Below are 14,184 nucleotides of genomic sequence, written 5' to 3'. Positions count from 1 at the left end.
TTCCAGGGCTGGCGCATACCCTTTCCCATTCCAGGGCTGGCGCATACCCTTTCCCATTCCAGGGCTGGCGCATACCCTTTCCCATTCCAGGGCTGGCGCATACCCTTTCCCATTCCAGGGCTGGCGCATACCCTTTCCCATTCCAGGGCTGACGCATACCCTTTCCCATTCCAGGGCTGGCGCATACCCTTTCCCATTCCAGGGCTGGCGCATACCCTTTCCCATTCCAGGGCTGGCGCATACCCTTTCCCATTCCAGGGCTGGCGCATACCCTTTCCCATTCCAGGGCTGGCGCATACCCTTTCCCATTCCAGGGCTGGCGCATACCCTTTCCCATTCCAGGGCTGGCGCATACCCTTTCCCATTCCAGGGCTGGCGCATACCCTTTCCCATTCCAGGGCTGGCGCATACCCTTTCCCATTCCAGGGCTGGCGCATACCCTTTCCCATTCCAGGGCTGGCGCATACCCTTTCCCATTCCAGGGCTGGCGCATACCCTTTCCCATTCCAGGGCTGGCGCATACCCTTTCCCATTCCAGGGCTGGCGCATACCCTTTCCCATTCCAGGGCTGGCGCATACCCTTTCCCATTCCAGGGCTGGCGCATACCCTTTCCCATTCCAGGGCTGGCGCATACCCTTTCCCATTCCAGGGCTGGCGCATACCCTTTCCCATTCCAGGGCTGGCGCATACCCTTTCCCATTCCAGGGCTGGCGCATACCCTTTCCCATTCCAGGGCTGGCGCATACCCTTTCCCATTCCAGGGCTGGCGCATACCCTTTCCCATTCCAGGGCTGGCGCATACCCTTTCCCATTCCAGGGCTGGCGCATACCCTTTCCCATTCCAGGGCTGGCGCATACCCTTTCCCATTCCAGGGCTGGCGCATACCCTTTCCCATTCCAGGGCTGGCGCATACCCTTTCCCATTCCAGGGCTGGCGCATACCCTTTGTTTCTCTGACAGTGGGTAAGGTCTCCAGTTGCCACTTCACCACCAACTTCTTTCTATTCTTGATATATTAAACTTTTGTCATATATACTTTTCAGAATAGATGGTTGGTATATAAGCAAGTGGCCCTGCGTATTTTGACCTCCTCTGTCTTTTTAAGTGTTTTTTTTCGGGGTTATCTAGGGTCCTTTTTTATTAGGATTGTTATCCTTTATTATTGTATTTAACCCTATACAGTGGAACCTTGGATTAAGAGTAACTTGGTTTGAGAGCGTTTTGCAAGACAAGCAAAGCTTTTTACAAATTTGTAACTTGGTTTAAGAGCAATGATTTGCAATAAGAGCAAATCCTCACCGTGCACACGTCTGGTTCCACCCTTTTACCGCGTTCTGGCCTGCTCTGGTGGTAACTTTCTGTGCATATGTACTGTATACAGTATACCATTGTACAATATATAATGAAAAAACGAAGCACTAAAAATTCCAAACTGTACTTATTATTATAAAAATTTTGAGATTTTTGGCAAAAAATTGCAATTTCTTGAGCTGCCCCGCCATGTCACGGCAAATCTCATCTGGGGCAGTCCTACACTAAAATATTTTTATAAAATGTGCCATACGGCCTCACATATGAATAGTAGAACTGCTCTTAGCAGCACTCACCTGATCTATTTCAATCCCGTACCCATGACTGAATCATGGCTGTGGGCGGGACAGGTCCAAGCAAATGCTGCATGAAGTAAATAGCCTGTGGACAGGGCCTGATGACTGAATGTGAACAGTCACCAACCGCCAAAATCTAGACAGGTGGAATACAGCCCAAATTGGGGTGCATAGCAAGGTGGGGGTCAGCCACTGACCAATTCAATGAAGAAAAAACAAAAAGCCAGCACTAACAGCCACCGCCTCCTGCTCCAAGGCATCATTATTTAAACACCACCTGCCTGAACCTTGTTCCGCCCTCATCCATGTTTGCTGGTCTGACACTGTGAGGGCCAGTCCTGACATTGTGCTGGTGTGTGTGGTTCTGCCACACACACTGGCATCTGGGCTGCCTTTATTCGCGGTTGCCAGTTCTGGCAGCATGGGAGCGGTTCAGACATGTCTCGGGTAAGTGGTGTTTTCATATGGTCCTGCTCATTATATGAGACCTTATGGTACATAATAATTTATAATATAGCGTTAGGGACACCCCTATAGAGATTTGCCGTGACGGGGCAGGGGGGCTCAAATCATTGATCAATCATTTGCAAAAAATCTCATTGAATTGTTACAGTAGGAATGAATTTGTGAATATTACACTTTTTATTTCTTCATTGTTGCATGCCATTCATAAGCAGTGCTGGCTCCCCTCCTTTTTCATTGTACAGTATATACTATACAGCAAGTTTATCAATTTACATTTATGGATACAGTATTGTACTCTTTCAGCTAATCTGTACAGCACATTGCTTATACTGTACTTCTTGCACACCAACAATTCTTTTGGAAGCTAATGTGCAGTTTAATTTGTTTTTTACTGTACAGTATTTTGTATAAGGCTAAGTTCACATTTCCGTTGATTTGTATCAGTCACATGCGTCGCTTGACGCATGTGACTGATGCGCTGTTCAACGCTGTACAACGGATGACAAAGAACAGAATTCTTTGTCGGATTCCGTTGTGTGCGGGGGGCGGAGTTCGGGGGCAGAGCCGAGCGGGGGGCGGGGCCAGGCGCTGAGGGTGGAAGTGCTGCGGTCTGCATGGCTGGGGACAGGTGAGTGTATCTGTGAGTGAGTGTGTGTATGTGCATGTATGTATGTATGTATGTGTGTGCACATGCAAAGTGCGGGAGGGGGCGGAGCCGAGCGGGGGGCGGGGCCAGGCGCTGAGGATGTCAGTGGAAGTGCTGCGGTCTGCATGGCTGGGGACAGGTGAGTGTATCTGTGAGTGAGTGTGTGTATGTGCATGTATGTATGTATGTATGTGTGTGCACATGCAAAGTGCGGGAGGGGGCGGAGCCGAGCGGGGGGCGGGGCCAGACGAGGGTGTCAGTGGCAGTGCTTGTCTGCATGGCTGGGGACAGGTGTGTGTGTGTGTGTGTGTGTGTGTGTGTACATACATGTGCGGAGTGCGGGAGGGGGCGGGGCCGAGCGGGGAAGTGTCGGCCTCCCTGCACACGTAACCAGCCTAAATATCGGGTAACAGCAAAGCACCCGATGTTTACCTTGGTTACCCGATATTTATCTTGGTTACGGGCCTACACCGCTTAGCGCTGGCTCCTTGCACCGTAACCAGGGTAAATATCGGGTAACCAACCAAAGCTGGTGACGTGTGCAGGGAGCCAGAGAGCATGCGCAGCGAAATCCGACGGATCTCGCTGCTCAAAAAACGTTACATGCTGCGTTCCTCCCACCCGGCGGTCAGTCGTTCCACGACTGATCAGTCGGGCGGAGGGTGCAACGCAGCATCATCAGTCACAATCCGCTGCTCATACAAGTCTATGGGAGCAGCGGAATCCGCTAAACGGATTCCGCTGTTTACAAGAGCAGCGGATTGTGACTGATAGATTTTAGTGGAAATGTGAACTTAGCCTTAGTGTACTGTACTATAACAATTTTACATGAATACAGGACATTATTTTGTATTACTGTAATAACTTTGTATAAATACTGTAAATATTTTTGGGTTGTGGAACGGATTGTCTGCGTTTCAATAATTTCCTATGGGAAAATTCGCTTTGATATAAGAGTAACTTGGTTTAAGAGCGCACTCCCGGAACCAATTATGCTCGTAATCCAAGGTTCTGCTGTACTTCTAGGACATGCCTTCCCTCATATGGGACTCTTCTCCTCATACCTCGTTTATCTGGTACACTTACATGTGTTTGTTATTTTAAATTCACCTGCCATTTTCTGGCTGTAACTAATATGCACTTTTTAAAAAAAAACCCGCTTAAAAGAATCTTATATTATTTACCTATACTGTAATGGCCTACCTTTTTTCTTTTGTTTTGTGTTTATGATAATATGGGGTTACAGGTATTGCATAAATGAACCATGATGAGGTCTATTTTTCTTGGTATTTTTCTTAGAAGGTAAGTATGACATGGGCAGAGGGCTTAAAATCCCAGCACTAAAGGGAAAAAATAAAAAATTGAGTGGTTCTTTAAATAGAAAAGCAATAATTGGCCATTTGTGATGAGCGGGCACTACTATGCTCGGGTGCTTGGTACTTGTAAACCTGGTCTCGGATGGTCTCGACTCTTGTACCGTGTATAAAGAAAGTCAAATGTGGAACGCGAGCATTTTTCTGAAGATATCTTGGATAAAATGGTAGTTTCCCCATTGACTTCCGTTATACTTCGTATCGCGTCAAAATGCTGCTTACGAGTACAGAGCATGGGTAGTGCAGCTGGTTTTGAATCCCCTATTAAATCGATGGCTGGACCATACATGACAAGCTTTTCTCCCCCCCCCTCTATCTCCTCATAGACTGTAGCTTACGAGCAGGGCTCTCACTCCTCCTGGTGTCTGAATTTTGTGATTTTGTAGTGTCTCATATTGTCTGTACATGTCCCCTCTTAATTGTAAAGCGCTGCGGAATATGTTAGCGTTATAGAAATAAAAATTAAGATTATTAGAGTGCCCACTTGTCACTATTCACCATTGAATCCCTCACTGCTCCAGCGCTGTCTCATATTTGCATGTGCAGTCTGTGAGGTCAGTGATTGACATAACGAGGACTTTGTGGTTTCTACATGTTTGATATTGTAGGAAAAAGTTGAAAAGTACTTCCAAGTATATATACCAGACCCTCTTCCTCAACGGAGAGAACAGTGACATCAAGATCTGGGCACTTGGGAAAGAATGGAACCTCCACAAGATCTACCTCTGCCAGGTAAGGGCTGAGCGCCCGATCTCTGTATGAAGGACGACCACTAGTGATGGGTGAACAGTAACTATTCAGGTTTGGATTATTTGTAACAAATCCTAAAGTACTATTCCGGAATTAATCATGAATAACGAAGCTAATGCAAGTCCCTGGGGAACCGGAGCATTCTTCTGGGAAGTCTTCAAGATAAATGCTCGGGTTCCCCATTGATGTGCAATAGGATAGTTATTTGTGACCAATACTGGAATAGTACTTTAGTATTCATTACGAATAATCAGAACCCAAATAGTTAGTTTTCGCCCATCACTAGTGATCACTGATATGTTCTTGAATGAAAACTGCCTGGTTCTTTAACCCCTTTCTGTCAGCCAGTTTTCATTTCCATTTTTTTCTTTTTTTCCAAGAGCCATCCATACATTTTTTTTTCTTTTTTCCATTGACCTTTCCTTATGAGGGTTTTTTTATTTTTGAGGATGAGGTGTAGTAATGAATTACACCATTCACTTCACCTTATGATGAGTTAAATACAAGGGGGGAAAAAATACTAATGGTGAAATAATACATTGTTGTGTTTTGGACCTCATTTTTACAGCGCTCCTTGGTGAACAGGTAACTTGATGCTGCCGGTCATTATCGTTGTGGTGATACCAATAATAGAGGTTTTAATTTTATAGGTTATATTAAAAAAATAAATAAATATATATACATACAACTTAATTTCCATAAGGATAGAATATATGATACACATAGCATTACCGATGTGTAGGGAAGTCCCTACCTGTCCCTCTGATGAAGCGGCCGGCCTGACCGCCACAGGCCGCGAAACGCGTGTCCGGGAGCTTTTTCCACCGCCCCACACATCAGTAATGCTTTGACTATTTAGCAATAATCCTTTTTTAATGTTGCCTTTCTGCTGTTAATACTTTTGGTACTTTTTCTGGCCTTTGGTCCTTGGGTGGTCCCCCTTTATAGACTGTTTTAGGCTTGGTATAGCTGACAATGTTTGGATATATCCCATCACCCTTATAATCTTATTAAAATGGTATTATTATATTGTCAGCTCCTGCCTGATATGCCCACACTTTGATCTCTGGGGGATTCCCTCTTTACATGCATTATTTCTCCCTCGTACCTGTGTAGCTGACAAACATTTTTGTCCAAATTTGATAGGACCATTTTTCTTATCCTTCCAGCTGCTGGTTTGAGGTGCACAATTATTTTTGGGCCATGACAATGTATAAAATTACTTTATAGCAGATTTGCACTTTATTACAAGTGTCCAACTTTTCAGCCTCTCCTCCTTTTTGTCCTCTTATACATTTCATGGTATTTTTATTAAATTTGCACTGTGCACTTTGACTATATATAAATAAAACAAGTTTATTATCAGCATTTATGCTCATTCTTGTTCTCTTTTGCATTCAAATATATATATAAAATGTGTGTGTGTGTGTGTGTGTGTATGTATATAGATAGATATAGATACACACATTATTTATATATATATATATATATATATGTATGTATATGTATGTATGTATATATATATATATATATATATATATATATATATATATATATATATATATATATATATATATATATATATATATATATATATATATATATATATATATGTTAGTTTCCATCTTTGGAGACGTCTAGCTTATTTTTCCTTCAGTGTAGCTGTAATTGGGTCACCCTGTTGCTTTCATACAGTAGCCCAGATTGCCTGATGTCTGTATTTTCCATCTTGCTCCAGTTCTGTGGGGTCGTCTCATCCACTGCTGCCAGAAAAACTGAACACCGCGATCCGGGTCTCTTGTCCCACTCTCTTATTTAGGACCAGTTTTAAAACATTTTCACCATTGTAAATAGAAATGAAGCTTAAAGCTGGGTTCACACATAGCGACAGCGACAACGACGTCGCTGTTACGTCACCATTTTCTGTGACGCAACAGCGACCTTGTAAGTTGCTGTTATGATCGCTGCTTAGCTGTCAAACACAGCAGGCGCAGCAGCGATCATAACGACACGCGTCGCTGTGCTACATGTGCAGAGAGCAGGGAGCCGTGCGCACTGCTTAGTGCTGGCTCCCTGCACTCCTAGCTACAGTACACATCGAGTTAATTACCCGATGTGTACTGCAGCTACATGTGCAGAGAGCAGGAGCCGGCACTGGCAGCGAGAGCGGCGGCTGCTGGTAACGAAGGTACATATAGGATAACCAGGGAAAGGTCTTCCCTTGTTACCCGATGTTTACCGTGGTTACAGCTTACTGCAGATGCCGGCTCCTGCTCTCTGCTTGCTTCATTTCGTCGCTCTCTCGCTGTCACACACAGCGATGTGTGCGTCACAGCGGGAGAGCGACGACCAAAAAATGAAGCTGGACATTCAGCAACGACCGGCGACCTCACAGCAGGGGCCAGGTTGTTGCTGGATGTCACACACAGCGACGGGACGTTGCTGCAACGTCACAGAAAATGGTGACGTAGCAGTGACATCGTTGTCGTCGTCGCTGAGTGTGACACCACCCTAAAAGTGTGTTTTTATGCAGCTTTTTTTTGTGCTTCAAACTGTGTGCGCTCCTTTGCATCAGTTAGGCCCCTTTCACACATCACTTTTTTGCCGTCAGTCACAATCCGTCGAAGTTTGAAAAAAACTGATCCGGCGACTGATGCCGCTAAATCTGTTTGTTTTTTTTTTTTGTTTTTTTCCCCCTCAACGACTTGTGTTAGCGACGGATGGCCTCACATTTCATCCGTCAAATTGTTTGTCCGGCGGATGGAGACAACGGACAAAGTAATGTTTTTTTTGTCTACGTCGAAAAATCGGACAGCGACTCATTTGTTGCCGTCCGTCGTTTGGTAGAATGGATGCCTATGGGTGCTGGATCCGTCAAATAATGGAATCTGGCGACTGAGTCAATTTTTTTTTTTTTTAACAGAACATGCTCCAATTTATTATTTAGTAATCAAATTAGCCAGGCAGTGTGATCCATCGAAAAACGCAAGCGGTGACTACAGGGAGAGGGGGGCTTAGAGCCATGTGACTGCCTACTGGGTTCAATGCTGCACTTCTTCCAGCCCATAGAGGGGGCTCACTAATACTAATAAGGAACGGAGGTAATGTTCCTGCTGTGAAGAGGGATATGCTGATGAAAGTTAGGAGATTGCTTTGACTAGCAAAGAAATTGCTGTGCCTGCTGTGGAAGTGATTATAGGGATTATTAGTAGTGCAGCCAGCCCCCTTCCCAGTGGCCTAGTGTGCCCGACCCCTCCATTCCATGCCACAATGAGCCCAGGGCTGGAAGCCAAGCAGCTGCTGGGGCCGGGGGAGGAATGGCTGTGCGGGATCAGGATACCTGTCTTTATACACCTTTTTATTACCTTCATGTACTAAATTGTTTTCCCATATTTTTTTTTTTTTGTTTTTGAGCTCTATATACTAACATTTACACTGACATACATTACAGTGGAACCTTGCTTAACGAGCAACCCAGTTAGCGAGTATTTCGCCTAACGAGCAAGGCTTTCTGTAAATTTGTAACTCTGTTTACGAGAAAGCTTTGCTGTATGAGCAAGATACTCACCGCACACACTTCCGGTTCCGTACATCCACAGCGCTCTGACCCGCTCTTGCAGTCCACACAAGCACACACGCAAACTAACACGCACGCACACACACATATATGCTCACCTTACCTTCCGTTCCCTCGCCGGCTTCCTGGAACTTGCATGTATCTGGTAACCAAGGCGATCAATGCCTGACCTTCAGCTCCCAGCGCGCTGACGTCAAAGGCAGGAGCCGCTTGCCTCTGATTGGTCAGCGCGCTGCCTTTGAGTAGCGGCTGACAGGGGGAAGTTCTTCCCTCCACAGGATGTGTATCAGGTAACCATCGCGACGAGTTAGGAACTTCCCCCTGTCAGGCGCTACTCAAAGGCAGTGCGCTGACCAATCAGAGGCAAGCAGCTCCTGCCTTTGCCGTCAGCGCTCTGAGTGCGGAAGGTCCGGCATCGGTCGCCTTGGTTACCCGATACATGTCTTGTACGGGCGAACTGCAAGTTCCAGGAGACCGACGAGGGAACAGAAGGTAAGGTGAGCATAATATGTGTTTGTACCTGTTTGTACGTGCGTGGAATGACACAATAGGGGACCAGGATGGGACATTTAACAAGTTGTGGAAGGAATTGTCTGCATTGCAATGATTTCCTATGGGAAATCTTGCTTTGCTGAACGAGTAACTTGGTTAACAAGCGCACTGCCAGAACGGATTGTGCTCGTTAACCAAGGATCCACTGTACTGTCGGTCATATGGAGAGCTTTGGTTAATAAATGTACACCGCTGCACATTAATGCACTATTCATCCCAAAGACAAGTGCATGCGTTTTTTTTGGCATGGCTAGCGCTTTTCCCTGTAGTTATTTTTTGATATATATATATATATATATATATATATATATATATATATATATATATATATATATATATATATATATATATATATATATTATAATATATAATTATATTTTCTTTTTTTTTTTTTTTTTAATATATATTTTACGACAAGGCAGATATAGAGCGCTGGGGACCTCTGCTGGTAGCTAGTAAAATTAGGTATTGAAATCCCTTTTTCTAATGGCATTTCTTTTCCTTCTTACTTGCAGTCCGGATACTTCTCCAGTATGTTCTGTGGGTCCTGGAAAGAGTCCACCATGAATGAGATAGAGCTGGCGATACCGGACCACAACATAGATATAGAAGGTAAGGTACATTTTACTGCTGCTGCCTCTACACAAGGGGCCACTTATACAGTTAAATATTCCCCATTGTAGTCTCTGCAGAATTATTCTTTTTAATTCTTGTCTAGTTTGTTATACTGATGTGTTGAAGAAAGTCAGGGCTCTGGGTCAAGCTGTGAAATGGCCTTCACTCTGCCCCTCTACCAGTCCTACCAGCAGTGATGTGTTGGGATCTAGAAGCAACTATTAAAGGGAATTTGTCACCAGGTTTTTACACCTAATCTGAGAGCAGCATAATGTAGGGGCAGAGACCCTTGTTCCAGCGATGTCACTTAGTGAGCTGCTTGCTGTAGTTTTGATAAAATCACTGTTTAATCAGCAGGAGATTATCATTAGAGGACTACTTGGTATGCTGTCAGGTAGTCCAGCATATTCATGAGCTCTGTATAACTGCTAGATCTGCAGCAGAGAAAACATTAATTTTATCAAAATGACAGCAAACAGCTCAGTAAGTGACACATCAATGGAATCAGGGGTCTCTGTCTCTACATTATGCTACTCTAAGATGTGGGAGAAGAAACCTGGTGACAGATTCCCTTTTAACAGAGGTAGCAGCAGGCACATTGGTGCTAATAGAGCAAGAGGTGTGGCAGGCACAGTGGGCAGCAGGAGTGGCGGGCACAGTGGGCAGCAGGAGTGGCGGGCACATCGGGCAGGAGGAGCCCACTGTTTTGATGAACAAGTTCCGGGGTTGAAGGGCTCCATTCATTTTATCGTAAAATTGAATTCTAAAAAGAAAATGCCAAGGAGGATATGAAATTAGGAAAAAAATAAAATGCAGTTCTTCCATTTGTCTTTGGGCATTCATGAATATGATATAAAAATCAACATGATGTGGTGTGGGGGGGGGGTGGATTCCCGCTACAGACTGGGCACACTCAGGAGCTGAGCCCGCACCGTGACTGTGCTGCAGATTGTTGTAGTAAATTGAGCCAAAGTCATCAAGAAGCACATGTCTATATATTCGGCACGTTTTGGACTTTTATAAAGTCAGAAAATGAAATCTGTGGATTTTCTCCACCTTTTGGTTCTGGGCTTGGAGGGGTCTGTCCTCCCGTCACCAGGGGGGTGGATGAGGTGCATCTGTCGTAGGCACTGCTTTGTTAATGGACACTTTCTCTCCACCTGCGGCATTCATTGTGTATTATGGTTTTTGTGTTATGATCAGATAAGCGTAAGCTCCTGCAGCACAGCAACATGTAGGTATTTGCCTTGTGTAACAGACACTGCATAAAATGACATCTGGTTTCCAAGATTTTGTAGCGGCAGATGGTGAGAATGTGCCTACACGAGATGTAGACGTTGCTCCAGGACAGAGCTGCCAATCGTACAGGAATCGCTGCTGTGAATGTAACGCTCCGCTATCTCTGGTTAGATGGTATATTATTCCTTGTAATACAAAACTCAGCTGCTGCAAAACCTCTTTTGGAAATAAGTATTCGCTTTTGTCCATTATTCATTTAAAAAGTTTTTCAGGATAAATGCTGATCAGCAGTAATATTTAAACCAGTGACCAGTGACGTGTTACTGCGGCTTCCGCAGGGATGGCACACACAGCTCTGGCAAAAGTTAAGATCTCTGCAAAATTGTCAGTTTTTCTGAATTTTCTCTTTATATTTTTGAGTAAATATAAATTGTTCTTTTATTCTATAAACTACTGGCAACGTCTCCAAATTTCCAAGCAATATTTTTTATATTTATTTTCTGAAAATTAGAAATGGTCAAAATAACAAAACAATGCACAGTGCTTTCAGACCTCAAATAATGCAAAGAAAACAAGTTCATAATCATTTAGAAACAACAATAGTAATGCTTTACCTCAGTAAGAGTTCAGAAATCAATATTTTGTGGAATAACCATGATCTTTAATCCCAGCTTTCATGCGTCTTGGCTGCTTTCCACCAGTCTTTCACACTGCTTTTGGGTGACCTTATGCCACTCCTGGTGCATAAATGTAAGCAGTTCTATGTTTGATGGCTTGTGACTATCCATCTTTCTCTTGATTACATTCCAGAGGTTTTCAATGAGGTTCAGGTCTGGAGATTGGGCTGGCCATGACAGGGTTTTGATGTGGTGGTCCTTCATCCACACATTGATTGACCTAGCTGTGTGGCATGGCACATTGTCCTGCTGGAAAAAATCAGTCCTCGGAGTTGGGTAACATTGCCTGAGCAGAAGGAAGCAACTGTTTTTCTAGGATAATCTTGTATGCAGCTTGATTCCTACATGCTTCGCAAAGTTTACTCTGCCCAATTCTAGCCTTACTGAAGCATCCCCAGATCATCACCGATCCTCCACCAAATTTCACAGTGAGTGCTAGACACTGTGTCTTGTACGCCTCTCCAGGTCTCCGTCTTACCATTAGACGACTGAGTGTTGGGCAAAGCTGAAAATTAGACTCCTCAGAGAAGATTACCTTACTCTAGAAATTGGGCAGATTAAATTTTGCGAAGGACATATGAATCAAGCCGCATACAAGGTTATCCTGGAAAAACAGTTGCTTCCTTCTGCTCAGGCAATGCTCCCCAACTCTGAGGACTAGTTTTTCCAGCAGGACAATGCGCCATGCCACACAGCTAGCGTCCATCAATGTGTGGATTACAATGAAATTGTAATGATGGCTTATCTCCAAATGTCTCAGATCTCCACTTGTGGGATGTGCTGGAAAACAAAGTCTGATCCATGAAGGCTGCATCTCTCAACTTCCAGGACTTGGACAACCTGCCATCATGACTATCCAGTCCAATCTGGGGGTCCCATGTGATAGAGCAGGGGGGCTGAGCAGACAGATACTGAATCTTTTCTCACAAAATTGTATCACTTGTGTTAGTTGTTAAAAGTGGTAGTCCATACTCCAACACTCCTTTCCCATTTGCTAAATTCCCCCATATAAAAGAAATAAATGCAGGCTATACTCTCCTCCGGTGCTATTACTATTCCAGCAATGTTACTCAGTCATGTGGCAGCAGAACAGCATGTGATCCCCAAGAGAGCTGGCATCTATTCTGCTGGAATAGCGCCTGCATCGGAGGAGAGTATGACTAGTATTGCCTGTGTTTATTTTATATGGAGGCATATAGCAATTGAGAAGGGGAAGTCTGAGTAGTGGACATTCCCTTTTAAGTATCTGGCCTGTTTGGGATTTTTGGTCCAGTAGGTCTGTGCTATCAGTGCCAGCTATATCTCTATACACAGTTAGGGTATGTGCACACGTTGTGTTCTGCCGTGACAAATATTCTGCCTTTTGGATGTATTGTGAATGCAGAATGGATGCAGAGTTCATGTGTCCTGGATGCTTGCTCTGCCATAGACAGAGTGGAAAAAACATCCACAACTCACAAAAGAAGTGACATGTTGCTTTTTAGAATGCATCGATTTTATAAAAAATTTGGCATCCAAAACGCAACGTGCGCATGGAATTTGCTAAATTCTCATAGACTTTGCTGGGGAAGCAGAATGTATGCATTTACGCTGCAGTTTAAAATGCTATGTAAATGCATGAAAAAACGCAACGTGCGCACGTAGCCTTCCACATTGGACCGAAAGTACCAGAAGGTGCAGAGAATGAGATGATTGACACACAGGTTATCTTGAATCTTTTCTCTAAGTTATCGATCTGTTCCGGTCTCCCTGCTGTGTAACATGGGGCCTGCAGATTGGACAGAACTCTCATGGTGACGGCTTCTCTGGAAAGTGGATTTGTCACTTGGTCAAAAAACAATTGCATTAAACAGCTTCTGAAACTTTTTTTTTTCTATTTTATGCTGCGTCGCTCCATTTCAGGGATGTTGACATTTTTGTTGCTTCTTGAGCTCCGTATCTCCTTGTGATTCGGTTGACCGTTTCTTCTCAGTCCTCCCTGGAGCCTCCCAGATGCCGACAATCACCGCTCCGCAGCTGATCCAGGAGTCTGTAAGCCTCTGTGCACATGTTCAGGATTTGTCACAGAGAAGTCTGCTGCAAATTCTGATTTGTTGGCAGAAGGAACTCTTGCTAAAATATGCAAGTTTTAGTTACTGTTTTTCGACATCTTATCAGTATGAGTGAAATCTGCTGCAAGGATTGACATGCTGTAATTTGAATCCGCTGCAAATCTCCAATAAAAAAACAAAATAATTTGCATCAGATAGAGTAATTGTTTTCAGTTTGCTGGTTCTGTAAAAACCTTGCTTTAAAAGAACCTGTCATGTCGTGTTTTTATATTAAACCACCCCCAATGTGTTTTAAATGATGCAATGTGCATCTCTAACATGGTTTAAAAAACAAAACAAACTATATGCAGTAAATAACTTGGGTTTCAGTCATAGGGGCGGAGCTTTTGCTGGGTTCAGTCACTGTCACTCAAATTCAAGCATAATTCTTTTTTGAACTTAGTCACGCCCCCAGCGTTGTAGTTGATTACACCACAGGTCCTTAAACATCATTTCTCCGCTGAGCTCCGCCCAATATGGTGACATGATTGTTACATCAGCACAGGTCCTGCACCACCACTTCTCCAGGTATCAACCACTGAGGTTTTTGTTTGCTTTTATTTTTTTAAACAATTTTGTTTCTATCTTCTGG

General features: G+C 44.1%; 1 protein-coding gene across 4 annotated transcripts in view; it reads left to right on the top strand.

Annotated features, from left to right (window-relative positions):
* The window catches only part of GMCL1 (germ cell-less 1, spermatogenesis associated), a 188,552-nt gene that overhangs the window by 69,703 nt on the left and 104,665 nt on the right, over positions 1 to 14,184 (top strand). For all 4 annotated transcript variants that reach the window (XM_075346157.1, XM_075346160.1, XM_075346159.1 and 1 more), the window contains exons 3-4: positions 4,701 to 4,824; positions 9,487 to 9,583. In XM_075346157.1, the coding sequence (XP_075202272.1) occupies positions 4,701 to 4,824; positions 9,487 to 9,583 (221 nt within the window). The remainder of the gene's footprint in view (positions 1 to 4,700; positions 4,825 to 9,486; positions 9,584 to 14,184) is intronic.

The sequence above is a fragment of the Anomaloglossus baeobatrachus genome, chromosome 4 (genome assembly GCF_048569485.1).
Source record: "Anomaloglossus baeobatrachus isolate aAnoBae1 chromosome 4, aAnoBae1.hap1, whole genome shotgun sequence".
NCBI classification, from domain to species: Eukaryota; Metazoa; Chordata; class Amphibia; order Anura; family Aromobatidae; genus Anomaloglossus; species Anomaloglossus baeobatrachus.
Note: the sequence above shows the minus strand (reverse complement) of the source record. Positions and strands in the feature narration are given on the sequence as shown.